General features: G+C 43.5%; 1 protein-coding gene across 2 annotated transcripts; it reads left to right on the plus strand.

Annotated features, from left to right (window-relative positions):
• Positions 1-21: 21 nt before the first annotated feature.
• ESD (esterase D) lies at positions 22-15,072 on the plus strand. 2 transcript variants are annotated; one of them, XM_083606753.1, is made up of 9 exons: positions 22-219; positions 3,195-3,270; positions 4,363-4,451; positions 7,310-7,408; positions 8,678-8,802; positions 10,107-10,226; positions 11,129-11,227; positions 12,750-12,917; positions 14,859-15,072. In XM_083606753.1, the coding sequence occupies exons 2-9, from the start codon at positions 3,203-3,205 to the stop codon at positions 14,937-14,939; spliced, it is 849 nt and encodes a 282-aa protein (XP_083462879.1). In that variant the 5' UTR covers positions 22-219; positions 3,195-3,202; the 3' UTR covers positions 14,940-15,072. The 2 variants fall into 2 exon arrangements, with proteins under 2 accessions (XP_083462879.1, XP_083462880.1); XM_083606754.1 differs by lacking the exon at positions 4,363-4,451 and having other exon boundaries at positions 103-219.
• Positions 15,073-16,306: the final 1,234 nt, after the last annotated feature.

Raw genomic sequence — 16,306 nt, forward strand, 5'->3', positions numbered from 1 at the left:
AGTCCCGCCGTCGCGCAGAGCAAGGCGAAGTGCACGGCGAAGGGACTACGATTCCCATGAAGCCTCGCGGCGCCAGAGAAAGAGAGAGAGCGCGCGCTTGTGCGTGTGTGAGGTAAAAGCAAACGGACCCTCGTCGAGAGAGGCAAGGCCAAGTTTTTGAGGGGAGTTTGGTGTCGCTTGACCCACCCGCGGAGCTCAGAAAGGCAGCTGGGGAGGACGGTAAGTGCCTCCAGGGAAAGGATAGCTCCCTCTTTTCCACACACCGCCATTGCTTTCCCTGGTGCTGGTTTCGCTTCGACAGGCAGACGCAGCCTGTGGCTGAGGCGGTTTGCAAAGCTTGCTTTTGTGTTGTGTGTCGGTCAGTTTTGGGGAATTAATCCCCCCCCACAATAATATTCATTATTTTTCATACATAAACATAACAAAAAAAGAGAGTTAAGAAAAAGAATAAAACGAAAAGAAAAAAGAATATAAAACATAAAATACATCAAATCACCACATAAACTAAAACTTAATTAATTAAAATCCATCTTCATAAACATATTACTTGACTTCCTCTAGTCTCTTCCATCTGAATTTCTTAGTGATTATATACAGCAGTTTCCAATATCATTATTTCATAAAACCATATCACAGTCGTAATCATATTTCCTGACTTTTCTTATCGTGCATTTTCTTATTTATTTATTTAATCTTACCCCCCCCCCACAATAATATTTATTATTTTTCATACATAAACATAACAAAAAAAGAGTTAACAATAGTAAAAGAAAAAGAATAAAACGAAAAGAAAAAAGAATATAAAGAAAAAAAAGAATATAAACAGTTGTGGGGAATTAATAAAGGAACCTGTTATGTACTGAAGTTCTCACCCTGGGCCAGCAGGGGGATACTGTGGATAGTTTTCACTCAGGTCCGCATATGCAAATAAGGAATTGAAAGTGACGTTCAGTGATTGGATAGTTACAGAAAGTGGTTACAGTTGCATTGTAGGGGAGCTCTATATAAGCAGGCTGGCCGAACCCTTCAGCCCAGTTCTGTTCTGGGTCTGTGAATAAACAAGATCAGTCTGAAGAATCGCTGTGTCGTCTGATATGTTCACCCACAACTTAACAGAACCAGTTTGTCCACTGCTGGCCAGGCAAAGTTTAGGTTTATTCCATTTGCACTTCCCTTTATACTTAAGAGAATTGTAGTGGTGGAAGGGGTCCCTAAGGGCCATCTAGTCCAGCCCCTTGCAAATGCAGGAATCTTTTGCCCACAGCTGTCCCCAAGGGGGTCTCGAACCACCAGACCTTTGGGTTTGTGGGAGTGGGGGTGGTATTGGTTCGTTTCGGGTTTTTGTTCTCGTTTTTTATTATTACATACTATTATTTATTACATATTTTGTGCTTCTACAGTCATACCTCGGGTTACAGACGCTTCGGGTTGTACGATTTCGGGTTGCGCACCGCGCCGAACCCAGAAGTACCATAACGGGTTACTTCCGGGTTTTGGCGCATGTGCAGAAGCACTAAATCGCGCTTTGTGCATGCGCCAAAGCTGTCAACGTTTCCCTTTTTTAAAGGGAAATTCCCTTATTCCGAATAGGATTCCTCGCAAGAAAAGGGAAAAGCTATGGCATGCGCAGAAGCGCCAAATCGCAACCCTCAAGTGTGCACACGCGGTGCTGCGGGTTGTGAACGTGCTTCCTGCACGGATCACGTTCGCAACCCGAGCGTCCACTGTATTCTGTTTTGTTATGCCATGAACAGCGGTATACAAATGTGATAAGTAAAAAATAGCAGCCAGACACAGTGACCCATAGCACCACACGCACACACCCTGGGTCTTCCGACTAAACAATAACTTTCTGACAGTAAGAGCTGTTCAACCATGGTGTGGGTTCCCTCAGAAGGTGGTGGGTTCTCCTTCCTTGGAGGTTTTAAAGCAGAGGATGAATATCCATCTGTCACAGATGCTTTAGCTGAGATTCCTGTATGGCTGGATGACCCTCGGGGTCCCTTGCAACGCTACAGTTCTTTGATTCCCACTGGATAAGAAGCCCTGAAAGGATTTACAACCAAAGTCAAACCCACAATAAAAATCACAAATATTTCAAAATGCAGGTTTAACAGTAAGTTACCATACCCAGTGCCCACTACCAGGCTATTTTATGCCCTTGGCAAGGCTATCAATTTGCACACACACCAAAAATTGCTCACTGCAATTTTCAAAAATGAACATCTTGTAGAAATGATAAACTTCTTCAAAATAAAAACTAAAAATAAAATATTGTCGGAAATTTATAAGCTAATCTGCATAAAACTGTGCCCCTCAAAGGAGGTTTGCACCCTAGGTGGCTATCTGGTTGGCCTAAAGATAGCACTGACCATATGTAGCAATAAAAAGGTGTGAAAGAGCACAAGCAGTAAAATGCTCCCCTGCCCTCAAATAGCACGATTTCAACTCCCTGGCAGCAACTTCTCAAACAGATTTACTACAACTCCTATCCTTGCAAAATCTTTTCCAACCTGGCCAAAGGTTAATTGAACGATTTGAGTTTGGCAGGCTCAGTTCCAGATCCCCTCCCATGCTAGGAACATGTGATAGAATAGTAAAAGTTGAGTCCTGGAATTCTCTTCAGTGGCACAGCCACCTCCAGCTGCACCTTGGATTAAGGGAGAAAGATCTTATTGGATCAAACTGACCACTGACCTTAGACTGGGCACCAAGTCTGGGCACCAGTTTGGGAACCAAGAAAGGAAACCCTGTTTTCTAGGCTCTGCCAACAGGCTTGTAAAATCAGGAAAACAAAGGCAAACTTCCCAAATACAGCACACAGTTATGTCTCAGTTTTTTGCCTTCTGAAATCTGAATCTATATATTGAAGAATGTCTCTGTGTGTGTGTTATGAATAACTAGGGGTGATGGCATTGTGAAGAAAAACTGTAGGTTGGTAGGGAAAATCCTTTATCTGTTGTAGAAGCTTTATGGTGCATTTACATGCACGCTTACTCCTACGTAAGCCCTCCTGAGTTTAATGCAACTTACTCCCAGGTAAGTGTATATATTTTCAGCCTGAATTATCTTCTTGTTATGAGGCTGCTGTAAATTCAGCTATGGAGTTCAGTACCATAAGATGGAGTGAAGTGTGTTTTACAAATTTAATAAATAAGTACAACTCTAAAACAGTTTCCCGTCTTTGTTTTCAGCGGAGATCATGGCATTGAAAGAAATTTCTAGCAATAAATGCTTCGGTGGTTTTCAGAAAGTGTTTGAGCATGACAGGTAAATGTTTTATTCATGTAATTTTTTTTAAAGGATATTTTGCAACCCTGGGGTTAGGGTTATATTCAGCTAAGTCCTACTTAGTTGAGTAGACCCACTGAAATGAATGAACCTAAGTTAGCCATGTCCATTAACTTGAATTGACCTATTCTTGAGTGGGAATAACACTGAATAGCACCTTTATGCTGCAGGCCTATACCCACGGGTCAGTATAAATAAAAATACTAAATGAAAACGCTAGTGCAAGGATTAGCACTAGTGCAAGGGGGTTTCCCCCCTCTCCTCCTGCACCTGCCCTGTGCCACAGCAGAAGCCTTTGGGTGCAACCTACCCACTACCTATAACCCATAGCCACCAAAGTTTAGAAAATTTGTCCCTATGTGTTTGGGGCTGGACAACAGCTAATTACTAAACAAATGCATATTCATTTTTGCCCCTTCCTGGTGTTTTTTTTGGCAGACAACAATTTTGCATATAGCAGTTCTGTTGATATTTAGGCTTTGGTGTCATACCAAAGTACTGAGAAAGCATCTTTTTGTTCTTCAATTTTAATCACATTTTTAGTAGCTTAACCATCACTACATCTTCCTTGCTTTTTCAGTGAAAGTCCAGTTGTTCATTGCAGGGGTGGGAAACCTGTCTCCCTCCAGATGCTGTTGAATTCCAGCTCCCATCAGCCCTAACCAGCATGGTCAGTGGGCAGGGATGATGGGAGGTGTAGTCCAATATCTGGAGGGCCACAGATTAGCCACACCCACCCCACTGTACTCCACTCTGTCCCTTCAGTCTCTATGCTCAGTCCCTCGTGTGTCTCCTTTTGCTTTCTTGGAAGCTTAGGTAGACCCTCTTTGATAATCTGCATCCTGTCCCTTCTTGTGGCAGCTCCAATTGTCTGCTGCCTCTACTTGCCTTGACTGAATTAGTTGCTCTGATTTCCGCGGGGAAACAAAAACACTCTTAAGTAGTTAAATAAAGCATGCGGCTTGAGTGTTAGCCTCTGGCAACTCTGATCGGAGGTTGCGGTTTCTTATAAGCGACATTATTTTTCTCGAGTTTCGTTAGTCCATGTTAATTGCATTTTGTTGTCAACAGCATTGAGCTGAAATGCAAAATGAAGTTTGGGGTTTATCTGCCACCCAAAGCAGAAGCTGAGAAATGCCCTGTATTGTACTGGCTCTCAGGTGAGTAATCTGAAGTGGCCCTTGAAAAAGATATTGCCAAAGGGGGTTAAAATTAATTCAAACATGTTGTAGGTGTGATTTCAGTAGGCTTCTTATAGTTATTTCAGAGATTCATATACTACTTTTCATCAAAAAATTATAACAAAGTGGTTTCCAGGAAGAGATCAAACAACAAATAAAATAATAAAAATATTTAAAAGAAATGAAAACATAAATTCTACGAAACAGCGCAGGGTCAAAACTCTATAGATCACAGCAAGCTAAATGGGCCCACCATAAGTTTGAAGCCTGGGGAAACAAAAGTGTATTGAGGTAGTGACAGAAGCTTACCCAAAATGTTGTCTGTACCACTAGGAAAAGGGAGTTTTCATACCAAGGGAGCCTTATATTGCATCCCTAAACAGGGAGCAGCACCTGCCAGGGAGACAGCAAGAAGCCCCACTCCACCAATTTTATAGCCCAGACAAGATTGCAAAGTGTTTTTGTAGATTATCATCTAGATCAGGTTGGTCCAACTCGCAGCCCTCAATGTCTTTTATGGCAGCCCTCTGCACCATTTTATGCCCCCCTCCAGCCCTTGTGCCTGGGTAAGCAAGGCTCTGGGCTTTGGGAAAGAAGTTTGAGGGCTCTGAGAGGGTCCTAGAGTCCTCCTGCCTCCTTCCCAAAACCTTGTTGGCATTTTCCCAGCTTTGGGAAGGAGGTGGGAGGGCTCTGGGACCCTGCCAGAGCCTCATAAAGGTAAAGGGACCCCTGACCATTAGGTCCAGTCGTGGCTGACTCTGGGGTTGCGGCGCTCATCTCGCTTTATTGGCCGAGGGAGCCGGCGTACAGCTTCCAGGTCATGTGGCCAGCATGACTAAGCCGCTTCTGGCGAACCAGAGCAGCGCACGGAAACGCCGTTTACCTTCCCGCCAGAGCGGTACCTATTTATCTACTTGCACTTTGACGTGCTTTCGAACTGCTAGGTTGGCAGGAGCAGGGACTGAGCAACGGGAGCTCACTCCGTCGCGGGGATTCAAACCGCCGACCTTCTGATCGGCAAGTCCTAGGCTCTGTGGTTTAACCCACAGCACAACCCGCGTCCCTTGCCAGAGCCTCATACCTCCTTCCCAAAGCCCAACACCTTGCTTATTCGGGTTGTTTTTTTTGGAAGGCAGCAGAAGGACTGGCAGCGGAGTGTCAATTTTGACTTGCTCCCCTTGCTCCATGTGGCAAAACAGTTTGCGGTCCACAGGTTCCATGTCTGAGTGCTGTTGTGGTCCACTTGGTATGAAAAGCTGGACTTCCCTGATCTAGATACATTTGTGATTCAGTGATAAAGCCAGACTGCCTTGCTTTTGCTGTCAGCTGAGCTTCAATAAAGGCTTATAGATAAGATAATTTGTGGCACATCTCTTTCTGCAAGATGCTGTTAGGCGCTGGACAAAATCTGACACCCTAAGAGACTCAAGCTTTAGTGTTAAATTAGAAAACTTCCTTACAACTGCTTCAGCCAGAATTTAGAGAATCAGTGTTGAAGTTCACACCCAGGTGGCATCTTGCTCCAGTGAGAAAGGTGCTGTATTACTAATGAGGTGTCACATAGCCCTTTAAGGTATTTATAGACCACATAATTAACAGAGAATAGACGGTCACTCACCCATATGTGGTGGGTTTGTTCTTTAGTTCCAGATGTTTATTCTGTCTAAGATGTTTGACAGATTTTTTGTAATAGTCCAATGGATTGCACACCCTGTTCCAACTTTGGCCCTTCTCTCCCTAACTAGCGGCCCTCAGAGCATTATTTGTCATGTCCTACGTTTTGGTAGGAACGGCCCTTATGAAGATTGCTAAAAATTGGTAGGCTCTTTAAAAATCTGCCACTCAGGGAAGACACTCCAAAAACTGGCAAACTTCACAGTCAGAAAAACTGGCAGTAAATTGGTCGGTGTGATTGCAAAGAAAGACCTTTTCATAAAAATCTGTTTTCCCTTCTTATATGTGCCTGTGGAAATTCTTCGCTTCCTGCTACTGGTATTATTAGGATTAATTTAAACATGGTAGCATTTCAGGTCTAGTGGAACTTTCTTTACTCTTCAACAATGAATGAGAACTTATGTGTAATAAAAAAATATTCACTGTCAACACAATGTCTTTTTTGTTTTCTTTGTCTACTGGTACATTAATAAAAAATGTAAAGAAGAAAATTTAATTGCAGTTAAACAGTAATTGAATAACTTTTGCATGGTGGCAGAATTACAAGTAAATTGTAAAAATATCAGATATTTTATTCCATCATATTCCACCGAAAGAACAGAAGAGAAATAATCAAGTGGTTTGAATATACCACTTTGCCACATGCAATTTATATATCTGAGAATCCAGATTATAAACAAACAAACAAACAGGCTGATAGTGGCAAGTTATGTGCCCTTTATGGAAGGAAATTCTGAAAATTAAAGGGGAGAAGCTGTCATTAATTGGTTGTATAACAGCAATTAAAACTATTGTAGTGCCTAGGTTTACTTATCTTTTCCAGTTCTTCCTAGGGGAGACATTTAGCAACGTTTAGCTAAATGAGTGGCAAAAATGTTTGGAATCTTTCTGAAAGAAAAAACCTGGAACAACAACAACAAAAAGCCCTGTTATATAAACATCTATCACTGGGAGGATGGGGGAATTCGTTTTTTTGAAGTTATACTTTGAGGCTAATCAATTTAGACACTTAGGCCCAACAATATCAAAAGATATAAACAATGGTTCAAAGTGGAAAGTGCATCCTCTTACTTTTGGGCTAAAACACGCTCACTTGGATAGCTTCTGAGCCAGAACCCTATTGGCAGTGCTCCTGCCATGACAATGCACTTCTGTCTTTTCAGGATTAACGTGCACAGAACAAAATTTCATAACGAAAGCAGGTTTCCATCAAGCTGCAGCTGAACAAGGCCTTGTTGTGGTTGCCCCAGATACCAGCCCACGTAAGTGCTAGGCCAATGAACATCAAATTAATTGCTTTTAATTATTGCTGTTACGTAGCTGTGTGTATTACTAGTAAGTTAAGCAAACCTTTTTTTACAAACCTAGAATCTTGTCCATTTGTATCAATAATAATAATAATAACAATAATAATACTTTATTGTCACTACACCACCTGTGTACAGTAAAATTAAACAAGCCCCGCCCCCCATACACTCAATCTTGTTTGCGCTCTGTGTGCTTGTCGGAAGTCAATTACAGTGGTACCTCGGGTTACATACGCTTCAGGTTACAGACGCTTCAGGTTACAGACTCTGCTAACCCAGAAATAGTACCTCGGGTTAAGAACTTTGCTTCAGGATGAGAACAGAAATTGTGCTGCGACAGCGCAGCGGCAATGGGAGGTCCCATTAGCTGAAGTGGTGCTTCAGGTTAAGAACAGCTTCAGGTTAAGAACGGACCTCCAGAACAAATTAAGTTCTTAACCCAAGGTACCACTGTACACTATTTTTTCCCATTCAGCAGCCCAGCAGCCCACAGATAAAAACTGTTCTTTAACCTGTTGGTGCGGCTGACTATACTTTTGTATCTCCTGCCCGAAGGTAGGAGATTAAAGAAGTGCTGGCCAGGGTGTGAGTCGTCCTTAAGAATTTTCCTCGCTCTCCTGAGGCAGCAGTCTCCTGTGATGTCATCTAGCAAACTCTGAGGACAGCCCATGATGTCATGTGCTGTATTCGCCACCCTCTGTAGGGACTTCCTGTCCGTGGCTGTCAAACCAGTGTACCACACTGTTATACAGTATGAAAGGACACTTTCTATTGTGGCCTGGTAGAAGGAGATCATCAATTTTTGTTTAACATTGTTCTTTCGCAAGACCCTGAGAAAATGGAGTCTTTTTTGGGCCTTCCTAACCAACTGATGTTCTCCTGTGCAGTTCTAGTAGTTGCCAGATCAGCACAGATACAGCATTGATAAGCAGATTTTCCTGTAAATGCATCTTCCTCCTGGGTGGTGGGGAACAGCACACACTTAAGATCTGCCTTTTATTTCCCCACAATTGGCTAGACAGTTGCATGCGCTTTTAGCTCTTCATCTAGTAAAGTCCATCTAAGTGTGCAAGGTTTTCCTCGTTACCAGGTAGGCTATTCTGCCCGGCAACCCTTTGCCAAGCAAAGAGAGGCATGCACATAAAGCCGCTTGAACATAAAGGAAAAGTGCCACTCCTGTGTTGTGAATGGTGATTATCAGCGTAGACTTTCTTTCCATGGTAGGTGGGTGCAATATTAAAGGAGAAGATGAGAGCTGGGATTTTGGCACTGGAGCTGGTTTTTACGTGGATGCCACTGAAGATCCGTGGAAAACGAATTATCGCATGTACTCTTACATAAAGGATGAGGTGACTTTTGGCTTGGTTAACGTGCCTGTGTACAATTCTCTTGATGTAAATATAGAATGGGATATAATACAAGGTGTGGGTTCCCCAACTTTTTCTCCCCCATCCTTCTACTGTAAGTCTGATGGTCAGATACATATGAGTATGCATCTGGACTCAGAGAGAAAAATCTGACGCCCAACTCTGTCTGTATCGGCAAGATCTGGCATTGGTACTTGCACTTTATTTCTGTGAAAATAAGGCACCTGTAAATTTGTCCTGCATTTCCTCTCACACATCTTCTCACCTGCACTCAAGCTCTGAGGGTCTAATGTTCTGCTCTGAGAAATTCTGTAATATGGTACCCTGTAATTCCTTATGAATTTTTACCATCTTCCCTAACTTTGCCCAACATCACCAAAGGCAAGCGAAAGGCCTGGTGTCTCTTTAAGTGTGCAGGCAATAGCATTTCTTCCTTAAACTTGCTCTGCCGTCATATACTGTATTTTTCGCTCTATAGGACGCACTTTCCCCCCTCCAAAAATTAAGGGGAAATGTGTGTGCGTCCTATGGAGCGAATGCAGGCTCCTTGGCTTCAGCGATAGCAACGCGAAGCCTCTGAAGCGCAGAGGGAGAGCTTCCCCCACGCTCCGGAGGCTTCGCATTGCTTTCGCTGAAGCCCCCGGAGCACAGCGGGAACTCCCGCTGCGCTCCGGGGGCTTCGGGCAGCTATCCACAAGCCTTCGGAGCGCAGCAGGAGTTCCCGCTGCGCTCCGAAGGCTTGCGGATAGCCGCCTGAAGCCTGGAGAGCGAGAGGGGTTGGTGCACACCGATCCCTCTTGCTCTCCAGGCTTCGCTTCGCTGGAGAGGCGCTGCACAGTTTTCCCTCTCTGTTCAGCGCCCCTTCAGCGAAGTGGGAGGAGAAATGGAAGGGGCTCTGTTTCTCCTACTGCTTCGCTGAAGGGGCGCTGAGCAGAGAGGGGGAGAATCCCCCCCCCCGTTCTCCCCCTCCTATGGTCCAGTGCGTCCTATGGTCCGGTGCATCCTATAGAGCAAAAAATACGGTACTTGTAAGGACCCCTGAAACTCTTATAGTAAAATCTCCCCAAGTTGAGTAGTTTACTGATAGTTTCCCTGTTTCTTTGTAGCCAATATATCCCACAGAAAGCTTATTGGGCAGCATATGTTCTGCTGTTTGATAAAGTGTTGGACAAAGGCAAGAGTCATTGATCTCTAGAGATGGACCCTAGTTGTATTTTATTTTTATCCTGTGTAGGTCAGAATATTAATATACTCACATCTATTTCCTTCCCGTTGATGTCTTCCAGTTACCTAATCTGATAAATGCCAATTTCCCAGTTGACTCTGGGAGGATTTCTATTTCCGGCCATTCAATGGGAGGTCATGGTGCTCTAATCCTCGCTCTGAAGAATCCCGGAAAATACAAAGTAAGATTCTGAATTTTTTTAATGTATATCGAATAAAGTAAAGGAATTGGATAATGATGCAAAGAGAGATAATGTTAACAAAATTTACCCTGAAAAAGTAAGAGATGCACTCACCTTTATCAGTGCGGTTTTTAAATCAGTGGTCAAATTCAGTGCAGTTTTGAAAGGTTCAGTGCACCATCTTGATTCAAAATGCTGTCTGATTATATCCAAACATAGACAAAAACCTGCTCCTTGATATCAGGAACCATCATGTAAAATTTAGTTATGCTATTTTAAGAGATGTCCAAATACATATCAAACAACTTTCCAAAATACAGTGGTACCTCAGTTTTCGAACGTAATCTGTTCGGAAGACCGTTCGACTTCCGAAACGTTCAAAAACTGAGGTGCAAAGGGCAGTCTGCAATTTAAATGGGGGAAATTGGGGGGAAACTCAGCGAAAGCTGTTCAACTTCCAAAAAGTGTTCAAAAACTGAAGCAATTGCTTCCGGGTTTGCAGCGTTAGAAAATTGAAACATTCGGCTTCCGAGATGCTTGAAAACCGAGGTACCACTGTATATAGTAGATTGGCATTCTGGATGTTTACAATTAATAGGCGGTGCAAATTGACGTATGGCACAATCCTTTGAAGATATATTGATAAATGGGGACAGAAACAAATAAAGTAAATAAAAATTGTGTTATTTCTATACATGTCCATACACCAGGACAAGATGAGTTTGCACTGTCCTTTCCTACACATGACAAAAGGTGAAAATAAGCAGCTGTTTTCTAGAACCATGCTGTTTTCTACAACTTTACAAATGCAGTTTTTAAAAATTCAGAGTTGCTGGGGGAAATCTAGATTCAGATATTAACACAGTCGCTTTGTTTTCCTCGAATCTTCCATTTCTAACTAGTCTGTTTCAGCCTTTGCACCAATCTGCAACCCAATTCAGTGCCCGTGGGGGAAGAAAGCTTTTAGTGGATACCTGGGGTCGGATGTAACCAAATGGGAGGTATGTACTGGAAATATCAGCATGGTGTAGAATAACCACAGAAGCGCCATCAAACTGCTTCATCAATATAGATTTTTTTTAAAAAGGCAAGGCAGGTTGCGTGCAGTCGAAAAGCGGTATAAAATTATATAGTCATGGGAAAAAGGAAGTGCACTCTCTTTGGATTCTGTGGTTTTACATATCAGGACATATTAATGGTAGTCTGTTCCTTAGCAGGTCTTAAAATTAGGTAAATGCCATGATTTATTTAATGTGGTGTGGCTTGCGTGCATGATGCGAGCATGTCGTAGGGCGTGCGCAAGTGAGGTGAGCACATTGTGTGGCATGTGTTCATAGTCACCATGGAATTTTGAGGGGGCCCGGTCCTCTCCTTAGATATGGGAGGGCCTTAGCCCCCCCAATTCCCTCTAGGCGGCGTCCTTGCTGGCATTGCTTACTCCTGTACATTTCATTCTTGTGGTTGTAACACTGTAAAGCCTTCTGGAGTGCGAGAGGAATCGTGGTTCCTGGCAGAAATGTTTCCAGAATTCTCCCGTGTTGGAGTTGAAAATTAAGAAAATGGGGTAGGTTATAAAGAACAAGCAAGCCAGAATTGTTTCACTTTCCTTGGCTACTCCCAGTCTCTGGTCCAGAACATTTTCCAAGACAGGCTGGGAAATAGTGGCAGAGTTAAGTTTTCAAAGGGAAGGGCAAACGGGCTCCTGAACACATTCACTCTACAGCAAATCGGCCTCTTTGGCTGCTGCTGCTACACTTAAAAGTCCACTTTCTTGCTCACAGTGATGTCATTGTTACCAGTCAACCAAGGAACGTCCGAAACTCCATCCATCAGTATAAATCATTTTATCTGCTGTTGACTTTCTGTTTGTTATGTCCACTGCAAAATAAATCTGTGTGTAATATGAATACTGAATACAGGCAGGTAGCCGTGTTGGTACCTTGGAGACCAACTAAGTTAGTTATTGGTATGAGCTCATACCAGTAACTAACTTAGTTGGTCTCTGAGGTGCTACTGGAAGGATTTTATTATTTTATATTATTTATTTTATTTTGTTATGAATACTGAATGTGAGCCTGGTCAGCGTTGCATTTTAATTTGGAATTGACTGTAAATTGGATAGGAATTGTGACGCTTTCTGTTGGTCATTGTTTTTCCAGTATTGTGAGATCTTGGGCTTATCCACATTTACCTTTTGCCCTGCTGTTTTCAGGCACAGGCTCAGGCTTTAAAGCTGCATGTCCAAGCACTGCCCCCCCCCACTGGTTTCTGTGCAAAAACCCTCTCCTTAAAACTGAAGTGCAATGAACGGCAATTCAAATTTTCTGTGGATTGCCCTTTGCTCTGCTTTCGCTTTGAAGAGCGATTTTTACAGGGAAAGCTCTGAAGCCTACAAAGAGCAATCAGACGTAGAGCTTTAAAGTGCAGATTATGCCTGGAAAGTGTGGAGGAAAGGTCAATATGGATAACCTCTTGTCTGGATGCTGCAGTTTTTAGAAGTGAATGTATCTATATCCGTTGCAGGCTTACGATGCTACACATATTGTGAAGTCCTACAAAGGCCCCTCTTTGGACATTCTGATTGATCAAGGCAAAGACGACCAGTTCCTTACAGCAGGGCAATTGCTGCCTGATAATTTCATTGCTGCCTGCACAGAGCGCAAAATCCCAGTGGTCTTCAGAATGCAGCAGGTAATGTCCTAAACGTTTTGTGTCTTGTGTTAAATTTTCAGTAGTAAAGGTCGATGATGCTTCTCTTTGCCTCCTGAGGCAGTATTATTATCATTTTCAGGTTTATTTAGATATTGTCTGCTCCCCTCTCTCATTCACTCACACACATCCCAAAAAAACCCCACTACACCAATTTAAAGAATACTACATTCATTCTTTTAAAGAATTAAAAATAAATCAGCAAAACAACCCAAAACACTTTCAAACAAATTAAAGAGCAAACAGTAAACAAACAAACAAATGCTACTTGTTAATTCCTGATGGCTTGACAAAATAAAAACAGCTTTTCCTCATGGAAGATGATCCATGAACAGTAGTTAAAAGGGCCCCCATCAGAACCTGTAGGGAACCTGCATAGGCCTTGTGTAATAGAAACGTTTTCAGCAGGAATTTATAGTTGGCTAAGAAGGTGCCTGCTGAATCTCTCTTGAGTGGGTGTTCATAGGTAAAAAAAGGTAAAGGATCCCTGGGCAGTTAAGTCCAGTCAAAGGCGACTTTGGGGTTGCGGCGCTCATCTCGCTTTCAGGCAGAGGAAGCCGGCATTTGTCCACAGACAGCTTCCGGGTCATGTAGCCAGCATGACTAAACCACTTCTGGCACAGTGGAACACCGTGACAGAAACCAGAGCTCAAGGAAATACCATTTACCTTCCCGCCACAGTGGTACCTATTTATCTACTTGTACTGATGTGCTTTCGAGCTGCTAGGTTGGCAGGAGCTGGGACAGAGCAACAGGAGCTCAACCTTTCAAGCGGATTCGAACCGCTGGCCTTCTGATCAGCAAGCCCAAGAGGCTCAGCAGTTTAGGCCACAGCGCCACCGACTCCCTTCTGGGTGTTCATAGAACTGGGCTGATGGCATTAAAGGCTCGGTTTCTCATTGTTCTCCAACGAGCCTCACCAGCTTGGGAAATGAATAACAGTGCTCCTGACTGAGCTGAGGTACAAGGTTTCAGCCAATCCCTGAGGTACCCTGGACCTAAGTTGCCCAGGGCTTTGTAAATTAATACAAGAACCTTGAAGCTGGCAAGATCCCATTTCTGAAACCCCAGAGAGCTGCTGCCAGCCATTGTAAATGGGTCAGTGATGTAACTCAGGATAAGTTCCTGTGTTCTGCGCTGCATGCAGAAGGTCCCAATTTCAATTCCCGGCTTCTCCAGGTAGGGTTGGGAACCTTCCCTTATCTGAAGCCCTAGAGAGCCACAGCCAGCCATTACTAAACAGGATGAACCCTTTTTCTTGAATTGTGGGCGCTGTGGGTTAAACCACAGAGCCTAGGACTTGCCGATCAGAAGGTCGGCGGTTCGAATCCCCGCGATGGGGTGAGCTCCCGTTGCTCGGTCCCTGCTCCTGCCAACCTAGCGGTTTGAAAGCACGTCAAAGTGCAAGTAGATAAATAGGTACTGCTCCAGCGGGAAGGTAAACGGCGTTTCCGTGCGCTGCTCTGGTTTGCCAGAAGCAGCTTAGTCATGCTGGCCACATGACCGGGAAGCTGTACGCCGGCTCCCTCGGCCAATAAAGTGAAATGAGCGCTGCAACCCCAGAGTCAATCACGACTGGACCTAATGGTCAGGGGTCCCTTTACCTTTACTTTTAATGTACCAAAGGATTTTAATACTGTGCAATATGTACACTTATATCCCTCTGTCGGTCTACAAGAGCACATTCTTAAGTTGTTCTGGGAAGTTTCATTTAAAAGTAGATGATACCTTCCTCTGTCAACAGATAGATAGATGATGGTTAGATAATTTATTACACTGAATGCGTACGCTGAACCCAAGGCGAATTTTCCAGCTACTTTGTTCTTGAGTACTGCTGCCTCTGAATAGCGCTGTAAAAAACAATGCTTTTGAAGACATGTTGGCTACAGATTTGACCATTTGATTTCTTTTTCCCCTTCCCAGGGCTATGATCACAGTTACTTCTTTATAGCAACATTCATCAATGACCATATCAGGCACCACGCAAAATACCTCAATGCTTGACTCGAGTATTTCCTGACAGTATGAAACAATTGGAAGATAATCAGTGGAAATGAACAACGAAAAAGTACGTGAATAATCAGTGTATTGAAATGAAGTCCTGATTTTATGCCTCAGAATAAACACTTGGAATATGCCTTGTCTGATGTGAATTAATTTAATCACGTTTGGGAATATCACTGTAAAGCTACCATTCTAAGCTGAAAGCATTTCTCGTTATATTATAGCCACACTGCTTTATCCAAACTATAGAATGGCAAACATCTTCCCCTGTTTGTGTGGGGCTTGCTCATAGTTGTGTGTGTCAATGCAAGCCTGCTTGTAACCGGGGGAAAGGATATTTTGAAAGTGGTATTTTGGATCCTGCATTCAAAACTAGAATTTAGGCTGCCGGGTAGAACACACAGAATCATACCCCCCCCCATTTTTTAGCTTGAAAAGGATCTGAGAGGCTGAGTGAATACAGCAGTGAGGAACAGGAGTGCCTTAACCCCCCCCCCCCAATTATACCCTCCCTTTCTCCCCACTGCCATTTCAAACAATGTGGTACCTCAGGTTACATACGCTTCAGGTTACATATGCTTCAGGTTACAGACTCCGCTAACCCAGAAATAGTACCTCGGGTTAAGAACTTTGCTTCAGGATGAGAACAGAAATCGTGCTCCAGCGGCGCGGCAGCAGCACGAGGCCCCATTAGCTAAAGTGGTGCTTCAGGTTAAGAAGAGTTTCAGGTTAAGAACAGACCTCTGGAATGAATTAAGTACTTAACCCGAGGTACCACTGTATGTGGTTGTCCCCACAGCAGTAATGTCTTCATCCTGGGCTGCGTGTACATGATGTCCTATCATAGTCATCCTACAATAAGTAACCTTCAGTATACCCACTGACAGCACACAAACAACTATGCCCTGGCACAGTAAGAGTGCTGGGGAAGCCTTGTGAGGGTAGCTGTGGTTTAACATACATTTACCACAGCAATAAAACTGCTAGCACATTTGCAAAGCTAAGCAGGGTGCGGCATGGTTTCCAACTGGATGGGGGACCGCGTGTTGAGATTTGTGCATTGCAGAGCGTTGGAGCAACTGACCCTCGGGTTCCCTTCCAACTCTGCAAAACCATGATTCTATGTATATATATGTGAGAGAGCTGCTGGCTGCCCATAGTTTAGTCTGCTTAAAAGTAGCTGCAAGATAACCCCATTGAACAAGAATCTGAATACATGTCACTCAGTTTTACTGTGCACCTTTCAACTTTATTCATTTTTATTTAACAACTGCCGTTTTACACATGTCCTTCCACTAAACTGGGCTGATGTCGGACACAGAATGTAAGTTTCTTAGCTCTTTTTCACTACCCCATTGTACTTTGAA

The sequence above is a fragment of the Podarcis filfolensis genome (genome assembly GCF_964270895.1).
Source record: "Podarcis filfolensis genome assembly, chromosome: 3".
Lineage (NCBI taxonomy): Eukaryota > Metazoa > Chordata > Lepidosauria > Squamata > Lacertidae > Podarcis > Podarcis filfolensis.

What these genes read in the sequence shown, in the direction of transcription:
- ESD (XM_083606753.1), top strand. Translation starts at nt 3,203, where the DNA reads ATGGCATTGAAAGAAATTTCTAGCAATAAATGCTTCGGTGGTTTTCAG. An exon ending in TGCCCCAGATACCAGCCCAC is followed by an intron (nt 7,409 to 8,677) that starts GTAAGTGCTAGG and finishes TTTCCATGGTAG; the next exon opens with GTGGGTGCAATATTAAAGGA. An exon ending in ACTCTTACATAAAGGATGAG is followed by an intron (nt 8,803 to 10,106) that starts GTGACTTTTGGC and finishes GATGTCTTCCAG; the next exon opens with TTACCTAATCTGATAAATGC.